Source organism: Bos indicus x Bos taurus, chromosome 5, assembly GCF_003369695.1.
Source record: "Bos indicus x Bos taurus breed Angus x Brahman F1 hybrid chromosome 5, Bos_hybrid_MaternalHap_v2.0, whole genome shotgun sequence".
Classification (NCBI taxonomy): Eukaryota; Metazoa; Chordata; class Mammalia; order Artiodactyla; family Bovidae; genus Bos; species Bos indicus x Bos taurus.
Window position 1 is genome coordinate 45692755 of NC_040080.1, and position 14628 is coordinate 45707382.

Sequence of the window (14628 nt, forward strand, 5' to 3'; positions counted from 1 at the left end):
CAGGAGTAGAGTGTGACCAGTGTGCACTGAGCAGCTGGTCTGTTCTAGGACTGTACCTCATGCTGGTGGCACGAAGGTGAACGAGGCAGGCAGGCTGGTGAGTGTGGGGTTGGAGGGGTGAGAAGATGGAATGGAGGAGTGAGTGGGGAGTGATTTGCCAAGGGACTCACGGTGTGTTGGTGGCAGGTCTTCCTTCACGGAGCCTGAGATGGAGTGGACTGTGTCAAGAAGGATGTGGAATGTCAGGACTGGGCTTCTTTCTCTAAGCCGGTCAGCTGGAGGTGGAAATAGTCCCAGGGCGGGGCCTGGTGGGCAGGGTGTTTGTTTGACTTGAACCACTCAGAAGTGAGGGTTTTGCTTTCACTTTTGCTTCCCAGAGTATATCTAGGCACAGAGGGTGTGTGTGGTCATTGCAGAGATGCACAGCTGGCAGCTGCCTCTGCACAGCTGAGAACGTCTGGATCTTGTTCACACTCAGCCAGAGGAAAACCCCTGGGTAAGCCGAGGGGAGGGACCCTGCCCATCTCCCCATCCTCAAGATGAATATCTGAGAAAGGAATATGTCACTAGTTGACAGAAGATGGGAACTGGAAGCATAGAGAGGTGAGGTCATGGCCGAGGCAGCAGGTTAAGCAGGGGCTGAGCCTGGATGTGGAGGCAGGTGTGTCTGAAGGCTTCCTCCCAGCCGAGGGCCCCTAAACAGAGCAGAGGGAGGGCCACAGCGGCTCAGGTGGGCTCAGCTCAGGATGTGGACTCTTGAGACATGAGCAGCAACCCTAGAAGGAAGGTGAGTGTTGGGTGTGCTTAGTACTTTGGGAAATTGGAGGAAGCAGAGAGGGTAGAGGAGGACAGGGGAGTCAGAGCCTCCCCTCCTATGGCCTGGCCACCTTAAAGCTGTCCCCAGGGTGCTAGGCTGGGGCTGATGGGGGAAAGAGGATTTTTTTCAGTTACAAGGAATCAAGGTTTGTTGAAAAACCCTACCTCTGAGAGCCAGGCTCAGTGCCAGGCCCTGGGGACACTGAGCCTTGGAAACAGACAGGAAACCAAGTGGGGAGTCGAAGGGCGTTGGCTTCCTGTGTTTGCCAGGCCCTCTGCTCAGGATGAGGGTGATGGGAGGTCCTGTGTGGGGAAGGTGGCGCTGCTGGAAGAAGTGAGAAGGGCTCACTGCACAAGGTCCACATACATCCGGTGTTGCAATGTTAAGATAAAAAGCCAAACTCTACAGACATCAGTATAACAGGAGGGGCATGAGCTTAGATCTATGTTTTTTACCGGCAGAGACAACCCTAGAAACGTTGGGGTATTAAAACCACATTCCCACCCTGCCCTTGTACCCATGTCCAAACGTCCTGGTCTCGCCTCCTCTCTGCCCACAGAGAACTGTGTGACCCTCGGCAAGCTACCTCCTGGGGAATTGTTTGTTCTATTCTCTTACTAAGTTTTTAAAAGCTGATTTCCATTTTCTCTGTGGGTGCAGATGTTTTTTCTGACCTGGTTTATGGGATCCTTGGCAATTTTAATTTCCAAGAGTTCAGTAGGTCAGAATTACCATTATATCTTGTGGAATGTGTGTATTCAGAAAGGCTTTCTCAAATCAATGTTATTTTTAATGCTTCCTTCAGTCCCTTCAGTTTTTTCTCTCTGGTTATGTTGGATCCTTTGAATGATTGATTGATTAGGATCTTTAGTTTCTTCTCCATTGTCTTCCTCTGTCTCTCCTTCTCCCCTCCCTCCCTTTCTAATTTTAACAGAGGGAACTGGGGTTGTGCTGTGTCACTGAGAGGCTGCTTGTTTCATTTCCCCATAAGGGGTCCCACCCCTCATATTTTGAACCGGCTGTGCCCAGGAGGGCAGAGGATGCCCAGAAGCCCTGGACAGGAGGAGCAGCAGAGAAGAGACAGGGCCCCTGATGATGTGGGAGGGTTCTCAGACCTGGAGAAACTGAGCAAAAAGGGACCACGACCAGGAAAGTATGGCCTTCAAGAGGAGCTGGAAAGCATCTGGGGGAAGGTGGCAGAGGGAGGCTTGGAGCTGAGCCTCCAGGGACAAGTAACCCATCACACGGTGAGGCCAGTGGGGAAGCACATGTCGTGGAGAGGGGCAGCCTGTGCCAAGTGAGGTGCCAGTCTCGTGCAGCAGGCCCTGTGGAGACAGATAGTGTGAGGAACACAGGAGCTGGGGCAGTCGGGAGGGTGCGGGTGCTCGGCCAGGGACTTTCTTAATGCCCCTTTCCCTTCCCAGGGAGGGTGACTGCAGGCACAGGAGGGAGATGGTTGGGGAGAATCTGTCTGCCTATGAGGAGGGAAGGGATGCATGACTGGCCATGCAGCTGGGCAGGGCCAGGCTTCTCCAGGATCCTCCCCTCTCCCACCAACAGCCTTTCCAGAAAGGGACCAATCAGAGGCTAACAAAGGAGGAAGCCTGGATAGGAATCCAGCAGAGGAAGCACTATCAGCATCCACACCCATCTGAGGCCCCAGACAAGGGTCAGGACCAGGCCAAGAATGGGACGGAAGGATGGAAGGATGAGGTCGAGGGTTCAGATGCGTTCACAAAGTTTTGGCATCACCCAGGATCCAGCCCTTTCTGTCCAAGCCCTCCTCTTCTCTCTGCCTTGGCTCTTGGTCCTCGTGTTTCATGATATCATTTAGCTGCCCTGGCTCCTGGGTCATGCAGCTTCCAGGCAGAGAGGGTGGAGCGGGACCAGCCAGCGCTCTTCTCCCACCTGCTTCAAGGTAGACCTGCCTGTGCGAATTTTCTCCCATCACACAATCAGTGCCTCCAGCCTCCACCAACAGGCACACTCCCTAGTGAACAAGTTACTCTTCCTGAGGGACAACCCCAGGCATCACAGAAAGAAGGTGATAGAAAGATTCTAGGATGGGAGCTCAGGTGAGGGGATTTGGGGGAGGCTCTAAGGAAATGGGAGCTTCCGTGATAGCTCAGTTGGTAAAGAATCTGCCTGCAATGCAGGAGACCCCAGTTTGATTCCTGGGTCGGAAAGATCCCCTGGAGAAGGGAAAGGCTACCCACTGCAGTACTCTGGCCTAGAGAATGCCATGGATTCTACAGTCCATGGGGTTGCAAAGAGTTGAACATGACTGAGAGACTTTCACTCACTCACTAAGGAAATGGGTCCACTCTAGATTAGGTGATACAGAAAATGAGGGGCACTTCTATCAGTGGGGGTCTCGGTAACTCATCTATGGAGAGGGGAGACCAGAGTGAGCATAAAGGTGTGACTGGTAAAGAAGGAGCAGTCATGCTTCTCACCCAAGGGAGGGGGTGTGGTGTTGATGGGGGCACAGTGACGGGTGTTTGCTGTCTCCTTTGTTCCTGCTCTCAGGGTGACCCTGTGTGAGGCTGGAATTCTGTGAGAGCCTTTACATCTAACGGGAGAAGAGCATCACCCTATTGTGATACCAGGCCAGCCTTAGGATGTCAGGGGTATTCTTTCCTTCTCAGTCCTTTATAATGGTCACATAAATAGACAGAAGGGAATATATCCATTGATTTTAAGACACCTCTTATTATTAAATTCAATTAACAGTGAAATATTTCCCACTACACTTACTCCTCTTTGCAGCATAGCTACCTTTTGTAAGTTTTATGTCTCCCTTCTTAGCCACACTTGATATAAACTCTTGTCATTGAATTGTTATGAACTCATGGCCTTTCTCAGACTCAACTTGGCCCAATGAAACATGATCATAGTATTCACTTTCCATCGTCAGCAGCATTATTGTATGTGAGTTACATTAAAGTTGCTCAGTCGGGTCTGACTCTTTGTGATCCCATGGCCTGTCAGAGGAGCCTGGCTCCTCTGTCCATGGAATTCTCTAGATCGGAATACTGGAGTGGGTAGCCATTCCTTCTCCAGGGGATCTTCCCAGGGCTCGAACCCAGGTCTCTCACATTGCAAGCAGATTCTTTACCATCTGAGCCACCAGGGAAGCTCATTTCATGTGGGTGCCCCTTCTAAATGCTGCTCTGAACGTTTCCAAGAGAATCTTTGCCTTTGGGGGTATATAGTTGCCAACCTGTGGATATAGATGCCGACCTGTGGAACTGACCTCCCCTTCAAGGAGTCTTGCTTCCTTTGAGTGGACAGAAGCCCATGGGTGCACATGTTTGTGGGCAATGTGCTGCCAGATGATGGCTCTGTTTAAGGCCACAGGTCACTGTGATTGTCCTGGTTTACGTGTATTATCATCCCTCCTTTTCCTAGAGAGCTTGGCTTCATCATCACAAACATGTCTCCTACACTGACAGTTGTCACATCGGGTGTCAGCTTACTTCTTATTGTCTCTTAATCCAATTGCTTCCACCACTTTTATGTGGTGGTGCCAGAAATCAACCCATTCTTATGGGTTACTAACTACTATGAAGTGACTTCTGCTTTTATAAAATTAAAAAAATCCAAAATGCTAAATGCATATGTTTAAAACAAATCAGTTTATACAGAGGATTCTGCACACCTCGTAGTAAAAAGCACTTTCAGTTGTTTGCTTTTTCTTTAGGTAATTAAGCAACATCCTTAGATAACATCCTTACTTACAGGGTCATTGAGAGAAGTAAAAATAAGTAAATGCTTGAGAAGCACTTAGAATGCTGCCTGGTGCAGAGTGGGAAGTCGTCAACCAGGATAGCTAATAAACATTAAGTATCATATTTTTCTTTTCCTAATTTAAAAAGTTTGATACTATTAACTTACTTCTTACCAGGGAAGATAATGATTTCAGTTATTCTTATACTTTTTCTTATATCCGTCCCTATCTTCTCCTAATATCATTATATCACTAATCTTACATCTTCTGTTAGAAAACTTTGTGGTTATATGCACTTTATTTGTGCCATTGTTTCTTAGGCGCTCAGGTTCAACTGGTGTTTCTTGATTCCCCACTTTGTAAAATGAGACTTTCTCTTTCTCCCTTCTGTGCTTCAGTTCCCAACTTCTAGAAGTGTGATTTAATGTTTATATTGATTGACAGCAAATAAATTAAGATCTCATATTTAAATGCCTTGTTCTAAAAGTTAAAAGTCAAAGAAGAGAATTTACATTTTTGTGATGTTTTAAATATTTTCTCTTGAGTAACTTGTATTAATACTATGTATTTGCACATACATTTTGGCACAGCTTCAGTTTTTCCTGATGTTTGGAATTGCCTTTGTTTTCACCCCGTGCACTGTCTGTCTTCAAATTTCCTCCATTTCTTTGCACCTGTGCCTCATATGATACCGAGTCCCCTGTCCCCACAGACTCTGGACTTTTTACCCCATTCTGAACTGGTTTCTCTCTAGATCTGCCGTGTGCCCAGCTGTGATCCTTGGATTCCCTTCTCTCTGGGTTGATGTTCCTGATTCCTGGATCACATTCAGGAATCTTTCTTTCTCTTGGTTATCCTTTGCATCATCATCACACACACACATCTTTTCTTTCCCTCTGCACCTCACTCTCAAGTAACTTGCTAAGGAACGACTGTGAATAGCAACGTTTCTATTCGCCATTTAGCTTCATTTCTTCTGTCATTTAAAAAAATTTCTGGAAGCTTTTTTTGACCTTCTTTTCCAATCTTTCTTTAGACTTACTTGGTAAACACTTATTAATTCCCAAGATTTTTATTGTCTGTTTCATTTTTTCCCACTTCTCAGTGTATCTCATTTTATGAATAAAAATCCTTTCTAATTGACTTAACGACCTGAGTTCAAGTTTTAAAAATTATTTTCTTCCTTCAGAATTGTCCATCCATCTCTCCTGGTGTCATTTCTCATCTGTTTGTCTAAGTCATCTTTTCCACATTGTGATCGTTTCCATGTATCTAATCCTGGATGACCCATTCATATTTAAGAGGGAGTAGAGTTGACTGGTAAGCTGCCCTGTAGAGTGCTTGCCTGAGGACCCCTAAATTCCAGAATACAGAAATATTTTTTCTGGAGTCTCTGAATTAAGATTTTCCTCCGTCTGGTGTGGAGTTGGGTGAATATGTGATGGGATGCGGGATGCTGGGACTATCCCCTGCTTTCTCCTTCTGTGTCACTCTCATTTTGCTCTAAGTAAGCATTCCTCTAGCCTGTACACCTTCTCTCCATTTCTTTCCTCCACTCCTCTTTATTCAGCAGTCACTTCTTCATCCACTCAGTCTTCAAACTATTGCTGAAGACTCTGGGCTCCTGTTGCCCACATTCCTGGCTTTATATTAGCAGCAGAGCACGGAGAGGCGAGGTATGGGCTCTTGAGCCCAGTAAGTGGGTTGAAACCTCATTGTCATGGACAAGATTTCTGACCTTGGGCAAATAACATAACATCTATGAAAAAAGGAGAGGAGTAGGTGTACATATCGCAAGGGTTACTGGAATGATCCAAATTATATTCGGTAAAGTCTTAGATCAACTATCAGTACAGAACAAAGACCACAAGCACAGAGATGCCTCCTATCAGTAGCCATTATTACAACTGTAAGCATGTTTCCTATCATTTCAGTCAGGTCTCAGGAGGAGGAGCTGATAAATGCACTTTTGTCTTCTTACAATACTGCTGAATGTAATCAACATTTGCTTTCTTCCATCATCTACCAAGACAATTTAATCCCAAACAGAATTAAAAATATGTCTCTCAATAAGGATCTGTTTTGAAGTAGAGACTTCTGAGAATTGGCAAGATTAAAAGAATTGACACCCTCATATATGAATATAACTGTAATAAATTGGTGCAATTTTTTGGCACAACAGAGCGACTCTAGGTATGAAAACATTTAAAATGTTTAGAGCCCTGACCAAATCATTCTACTTCCAGAAACAGCTTAAGGACATGGTCTCAAGTACACGCAAAGTTTCATACAAGAAGTGTGTTCTTTACACTATTATTTACACAAACAATTAGAAACACCCCAAAGTGCCACAGTCAGGGGAGGACAGCAGAGAGGACTGGGCACCATCCAGGTCCTCAGCTGCCCAGGGCAGGCCTGCAGGGAGGGGGCTTGTGGGAGAAAGGCTCCTGCAGAAGGCAGGAGGATATGGGCTGTGGGAGCTGCAGCACCAGAAACTTTATCAAGGCAGAGATTCAGTCACAGGGAGCAAGACATCATTTTGGAATAAAAAGAGTCATTTACCAATTAACATATATCCCCAGGTAAGTATTTTTGAATATTGTTGAGAGTACAGCATAGTTATCATTAACCTGCTATTTGAATCAGAAAGACTTGGGTTCTAGTCCAGACTCTGGCACCAGCATGAAGTCTTGGGCTGACCCATGTTTAGGTGAGTTCAGGAGCCTGCACATCATAGACACTGAATCAATAGTAGTTATTACCAATTAGTGACACAGGTGTCCCGACCTCACATAATTCCCAGAGTATTCCTTTCTATGCTCGTTTCTATGTGCTCTTCATCTCTGGTTTTACTGCTCCTATAACTTCACAGATGGCTGTCTCCTGTCTGACTACCTTCTCCCTGTGCCCCAACAGGAGACCAGGATCTGACTCAGCTTGGAAGGAGCTGTAGGAGGTGAGTGACTTTTCTTAACTAACAGCCAGCAGAGCCCAGGGGACAGGGAAACGCAGAGGCTTAAGTCCCTGGTGGCACTGGTGGCCATCCCAGGGGAACCCACCAGAGGCCTCCCCCTCACTGCTCCCTGAAGCCGCTGCTCACTGGTGATCTAGCCCACAGTCTGTTTTCTTTTCCCCAAGGGTGAAGCCACACCTCCTTCTAGCCTGACGCAGACAAGGAGTTGCAGGGAGATCTCTGGGAACACCTGCTGCCACCATGAGCTCAGAAAACTTCAGGCACTGCTCAGGTAGTCAGCTCTCTCTTCTCTGGAAGGTTCCTACCTGTGACCCAGAATTGAGGGATGTGTTTCCAGGCTGAGTTAAACTACAGAGAAATCAAGAACCATGAAGAGGATGGATAAACATCCTTGAGCTTCCAAGAGAGACCAGGAGATTCCCCTCACCCTGGGGTCTGCCCACGGCCTCCTTCCTGGCCCTCTCCTCAGGGAGCCATGACCAAGGTGCTGACTTCCTGCCTCTCCCACCACCCAGCAAGTGACTCAGTACAGTGGCCAGGAGAGCACACGCTGAGCATGGACCACAGATGGCAGTCCCCAAGGCCAGGCAGGCCTGGGAGAGGAGGTCCTCCAGCATCATTGGACTTCTCCTGCTCTCTCCCTTGGCCCAAGCCTCCTCCTGCTCCCAGACGCTGGGGCATCACTATAGAAGCTGTGTCCTCCGGCTTTTCCCAGCCACCAGCCCAGCTTCTCTGCAAGGGTCAGTGGACCCTGCTCTGAACCTGTCTGGCCTTTGCCATCTCCCACCTGGAGGGGAGGGGTGATGAGGATCACATCTGGCTCCACCCCTCCTCCACCTGGTGGATCCCCTCCCCTGCCCATCCTAGAGTCTGTGGTCAGAAGCAGGAATCCTCTCACATGGTAGTTTTGCTCAATGGCATGTGGTCCTAAAGTCTTTTGTAAAATTAGGTAACATGAGTTTGTAATGTTTTCTAAGTTTCGTGTGTACAACATTATATTTCTACTTCTATATATGCTACTGCATGCTCACCACCAATAATGAGTTGCAAAGAATTCCCCTTGTGTGCTGTAGAGTAGAATGGACAAATCACAGGAGTTTTAAATGGAAGGAGGATTCAAAGTCTTGTCCAAGAAATGTCTGACTTGACATTTGACCTTGGATTGAATCTTGACCTTGGATTCAACCTCATAGCTTTCAGCTCTGTGGCCTTGGGCTGTCCATTGTCCTGTCTGAGTTTCTCTTCTGTGAAATAAGGATAATGCTTCTTTGTGCAGATTTATCAAGAAACACATTTGATATCAAGTCCCAGCCCACACAAACATATATAGCCTGGCCAGCAATCTTACCTACAATTCCATAACCTCCAGATCTCTGAAATCACTCAGGGATTTTGATAACTCATTGAGGACTAATCTTACCCTGTAGTGATCTGAGGCTATTTGTAGTCATTACTTTATCCCATTTAATGTAAGTATGCAATTGTTTCACTGCCCAAACATGAAAGCATTCATTTATAGGGTGCTGCCTGTCTATTCTGGAAGTGATAACTAACAAATCACACTTGCTGTTTCTTCTCTTTGTGTGTGTGTGTTCAGTTGCTCAGTCATGTCCAACTCTTTGCAACTGCATGAACCGCAGCCTGCCAGCCTCCTCTATCCATGGGATTCTCCAAACAAGAATATTGGAGTGGCTTGCCATGCCCTCCTTCAAGGGATCTTCCTGACTCAGGGATCAAACCTGGCTCTCTTATATCTCCCGCATTGGCGGGCAGGTTCTTTACCACTAGAACTCCCTGGGAATCCCATCTATGACCTCAATTTACCTGGGAATCCTACGTAGGACCTCATTTCACCTAACCTCCTTACAATCTCTATCTTCAGAAAGGTCACCAGGGAGTTAACTCTTCAACACAAATTGGGGGGGGAGAGGGGGGACAGTCCATCCATAACCCTAGGTGACCTCACCAAGAGCTCCTCAGGTGATTGCTGCTCAGCAAGATCAATTTTAACTATTTTATACTCAATAACATTTATGTCTCACCAAATATTCTTCTAAACTTATTCCCTTTTCTTTCATCTAGATATTGAGACCTTTTTTGAGGAGGTCGTTCAGTGTCTCTGGAACATACTGAGCAGAGAGGAACTGCTACTCCTGCTGAATGAATTCCTGGAGAGAATTAAGGCTGAGGCCAGTTTGTCCAGGTAACCGGCACAGGTGCACCAGGAAGGTCACCCACGTCCCCCAGCACCAGGCTAGCTTCCTCCTGGAGTAACGCCTCCTCCAGGCAGGACCCTACTGTTGGGGTCAAGGATGTTCCTTCTCATGATCCCATCAGGAATGTTTCCTCCATGTCATTTGCTGACAGTGAATGATCGTGGGTTCAGAAGAGATGAAACCTGCAAGGAAGGCGCAGGTTATGTGACCTTGGACAAGTTACTGAACTACTCTCTGCTTTAGTTTCTTCATCTTTTCATTTTTACTGTGAGGACACTGAGATCATGCATGTAAAGTGCTTCCCATAATGACTGACACAGAGTACGTACTCAATCAATAGTAACATTTAAAAAGTTGTTGGGAAGAGACAGGGTCAAGGGTCTTCTTTCTGGTGAGGAGAACCAAGCAGAATTTCCTTTGGGACAAGTGGGAAAATCCTGACACCACCATTTGTGTCCTGGGTTTCTGCCTACAGTCTTTTTATTCCTGATGTTAGCAGCTGTACGAACCCTGCAGGATCCTGCTGGCCCATAAGGGACAAAGGCCCATAAGCACAAAGCCCTGGACTGCCCTTACTTTGACTTCAATGGCAAATTTAGGGGATCCCCCAAACAACTCTCAGGTTTAAGAATTCCCTATAGAATGGACAGGACTCACTGAAAGCTTCATGATCCCAGGTACAGTTTACTACTGCTGCTGCTGCTAGGTCACTTCAGTCATGTCCAACTCTGTGTGACCTCATAGACGGCAGCCCACCAGGCTCCTCCATCCCTGGGATTCTCCAAGCAAGAACACAGGAGTGGGTTGCCATTTCCTTCTCCAATGCATGAAAGTGAAAAGTGAAAGGGAAGTCGCTCAGTCGTGTCTGACTCTTCGCGACCCAATGGACTGCAGCCTACCAGGCTCCTCCATCCATGTGATTTTCCAGGCAAGAGTACTGGAGTGGGGTGCCATCGCCTTCTCCTACAGTTTACTACAGGGAAGGATAAAAGTTCCCACCAGCCAAAGGGCAAAGTCTGGACAAGTTTCACATACGAAGCTTCCATTATCCTCAGGACACGTTACTGACCTGGATTCGGTATGTGATAAGATGCACGGAGTACTGCCTATCAGGGACACTCACTTGCTTACAAGCCAAATTACCCTGACCTGTCATCTCCAGCCCCTCCTGGAAGTCAGACTTGTGCCCTAGTGTCCAGCTCTACCAGATGGCAGAACTGATACCATGGGACCCAGTGACCCTGGGTCACTTGTCACCTTCTCAGACTGACCAGTGGCCAAAGACCCAGGCAGGCAAGGACACTCCTATCAGCCAGAATTCTAGGGGCTTAGGGACCACTTCCCAGTAGCCAAGGGCAAAGGGCAGGGAGACTTCTCACTACACACTGAGGCCCTTGAATGAAGGTTTTCTCCTCCAGTCCTACTTGTCTTTGATTATCTGTGGAGTTCCCACTCCAAAAACTCTTTCAAAGTGAAGGTGTTGACACATCTGTGAGACGTCTTTACCACATACTTTTTCTGTGGCTGAGCCATATGGCCTGTGGGATCCTCATTCCCCAACCAGGGATTGAGTCAAGGCCGACAGCAGGAATGCAGAGTTGAAACCTCTGGACCACCTGGGAATTCTCTCAAATACCTCTCTTAAGTTGCCAGTATCCGAAGATGACTTTTGTCTACCTATTCCAAGTCTAGCTATTTCAAGATGGAGCATCTATAAAGTATGAAACGTGTTTAAGGTTGAAAGAGAAAAGTTTACATTTATAAAATTCTTTTCTAATGATTTATAGTAACATATCTGTATTTATGCAGAATAGATATTATGGAGCCTATTTTACAGACAAGCAAACTGCCTTTCTAATCCCTTGATCTTCATTGTTACAGGGAAGATGTGGATGAACTACATAAATATCTGAACGAATTGAAACGAGCCTTGGTTGAAGAGGACCAAGAAAGACTCTCCAAAGAGCAGCTGGACAGGAGGAGGTTTCTGAATCAGTTTCCTCGGGTGAAACGGCAGCTGGAGGAGTGCATAAGCAAGTTCCGTGAGCTCGCAGACAAGGCTGAGAAGGTCCATAAGGGATGTACCATCTCCAATGTGATGGCCCACAGCACCGGTGCTGTGTCTGGTATTCTGACCATTGTTGGCCTGGCTCTGGCACTCATGACAATGGGGTCCAGTGTGGTGCTCTTGGCCACTGTGACAGGGCTGGGAGCAGTAGGTACTGTGACCAGTGTGTCCACCAGTATCCTGGAACATATGAAGAGGTCATCAGTAGAAACTATAGCCAGTCGCATGATGTCAACTCTCATCAAAAAATGGAAGGTTCTCCTAGAGATACTCAAGAGCAACCCCACAACAGAGAAAGTCACAAAAGCTGTACAATGCATTGAAATGCACATCCATGACATGCAGACAGGCAAAGCCATTTCTGACTCTGCAGCAAACATCTTGATGGGCCTTATGATATTATCATCCCCATCCATCCAAAAGAAAGAGGCAGGTTTCAAAGCCCCAGCTTTTACAGTTACCAAAGGAGGCCAGATCGTGGGTTTGGCCACTTCAGGGGTCTTCCTCCTGGTGGATGTGGGCTTCCTGGTGAAGGATTCAAAGCACCTGCATGACGGTGCAAAGGCAGCATCAGCTGAAAACCTGTGGCAGCGGGCCAGGGAGCTGGAGAGGAAGCTGGAGGAGCTCACCCAGATCTATGAGCGTCTGCAGGAGGACCTGATTCAGCCACCCCCAGAGCAGTGCGGGGTCCAGGGGAGAGGCTAAAGTGCAGAGGTACCTTGTAGAGGGAAGAGCTGGAGACCACATTAATGAAGCTGGGTGTTAGGAATTTGGCATTAGTTGAGCACAGCAGGGAAGGGATGGATGTAGGTGATAGATGAGGAGAGAGAAGGAAGGGGCCTGGAGCCTAGATTAAGGGAGGAGAGGGGACCAGAGAATGAGAGGCGGGGAGAAAGCACTTTTTTTCATACTAAGAACGTTTTATTTTGTATTGGAGTATAGCCAATTAACAATGCTGTGATAGTTTCAGATGAACAGCAAAGGGACTCAGCCATTCATATTCACGTACGCATTCTCCCCCAAACTCCCCTCCCATCAGAAACCACTTTGGACTAAAGAGGACACTGGAGGCAGAATAAAAGGAGAGGCAGGCGAACTAGCAATGAGAGGCCAGGTATAGAACGGGTTGGAAATGGGAGAAGGTCAGTTAGGATTGTTGGGATCCAGAAGTAGCAGGGGCTCCTCTATCGCCCTCCACAGGCTGTGATGTCCCAGCAGGAAGAGTCTTCCCCTGGTGGTGGTCTCTAGACCTCTCCTCCAACATCAACTCACCTTTGGCCCTAGCTGATGTGTCTTACTTAGGGAGTGACTTCTTTCGTTTGTTTGTTTTATTGAAGGATAATTGATTTACAATATTCTGTTAATTTCAGTTATACAGCAAAGTGCTTCAATTATACAGGTATCTATGTATTTATCTGGGCTTCCCAGGTGGCGCTAGTGGTAAAGAATGTGTCTGCTAAGCAAGAGACACAGGTTTGATTCCTGGGTAGGGATTCCCTGGAGGTTGAAATGACACCCCACTCCAATATTCTTATCTGGGAAATCCCAGACAGTGGAGCCTGGCATGTTACAGTCCATGGGGTTGCAAAGAGTCAGACACAGCAGAACGTCTGAGCATGTGTGTATCTATATTCGTTTTTATTCTTTTACATTATAGTTTATTACAAGATGTTGAATACTGTTCCTTTGCTACTACAGTAGGCAGTCCCTTGTTTATTGGTGTGTATCTGCTAATCCCATCTCCTAATTTACCTATCCCCCTAAAACTTTGGTAAAAAGTTTGTTTTCTATGTCTATGAGTCTGTTTCTATTCATTTTGTCATTTATATTATTTTCTGGATTCTACATATAAGTTAATATCACATATTTGTCTGACTTACTTCACTCAGTATGATAATCTGTAGATCCATATTTATTGCTACATATAATATTATTTCATTCTTCTTTATGGCTGAGTAGGATTCCATGGTATGTATACATATACCACATTTGCTTTACTCATTAATCTGTCAACAGACATTTAGGTTAATATCGTGTCTTGGCCGTTATGAATAGTACTGCTATGAACATCAGGGTATGTGTATCTTTTCAAATTAGAGCTTTAATTTTTTTGTAGAAATATGCCCAGAAGTGAGATTGCTAAATCATATGGTAGCTCTATTTTTAGTTGTTTAAGAAAACTCCATATGGCCTTCGATAGTGGCTGCACCAATTTACATTCCCAGCAACAGTGTAGGAGGGTTCCCTTTTCTCCACAGCCTCAGAGCATTGTAGATGTAGGTGATGGCCCCTGTGATCGCTGTAGGGGAGATAAATTATTGTAGTTTGATTCTCATTTCTCTAATAATTAGTGATGTTGAGTATGTTTTCACGTACCTGCTGGCCATCTGTACGTCTTCAAGAAGAATTGTCTGTGTAGATCTTCAGGCAGTGGCTTCTTGATGACGATGGTGGTGATGATGTTGGTGGCAGCAGTGGTGTGACAACACTGTGGATGGAACATCTGACACGTTGCCAGGAGCTCTTTGGGTCCAGAGTGCACCGAGAGACCAGTGACGTTTCCATGAAAATCCAAATGTGGAGGAGGAACAGAGGTTGATTAAAAGAAAGAAAGAAGGATGAAACAAGGAGGCAGAAACAGGTCAAGGAACTTTTCGGTGTGTCAGGAGATGAAACAGCCTGGGGCCAACAGACATGACTCTCTGACCCTCGGTTTCTTCTTCAGCTGGAGGTGAGGCTGGATAAGATATTTCAGGTGGTTCTGGTTCTCTGCACCTCATGTTCTCTAGACTCTGGTTCAATAAATATGAGCTGATTCACTGA

At 46.4% G+C, this 14628-nt stretch overlaps 1 protein-coding gene across 2 annotated transcripts; it reads left to right on the forward strand.

The window, feature by feature from the left end:
- Positions 1–20: 20 nt before the first annotated feature.
- LOC113892663 (apolipoprotein L3-like) lies at positions 21–14628 on the forward strand. 2 transcript variants are annotated; one of them, XM_027541790.1, is made up of 6 exons: positions 21–97; positions 380–496; positions 7420–7503; positions 7686–7792; positions 9604–9724; positions 11619–14628. In XM_027541790.1, exons 4-6 carry the CDS (start codon positions 7762–7764, stop codon positions 12508–12510), a joined length of 1044 nt encoding a protein of 347 aa, XP_027397591.1. In that variant the 5' UTR covers positions 21–97; positions 380–496; positions 7420–7503; positions 7686–7761; the 3' UTR covers positions 12511–14628. The 2 variants fall into 2 exon arrangements, with proteins under 2 accessions (XP_027397591.1, XP_027397590.1); XM_027541789.1 differs by having other exon boundaries at positions 7464–7503.

Coding starts and splice junctions, on each gene's coding strand:
- LOC113892663 (XM_027541790.1), top strand. CDS start 7,762: ATGAGCTCAGAAAACTTCAGGCACTGCTCAG. Junction 7,793..9,603: donor AAACTTCAGGCACTGCTCAG/GTAGTCAGCTCT, acceptor TCTTTCATCTAG/ATATTGAGACCTTTTTTGAG. Junction 9,725..11,618: donor GCTGAGGCCAGTTTGTCCAG/GTAACCGGCACA, acceptor TCATTGTTACAG/GGAAGATGTGGATGAACTAC.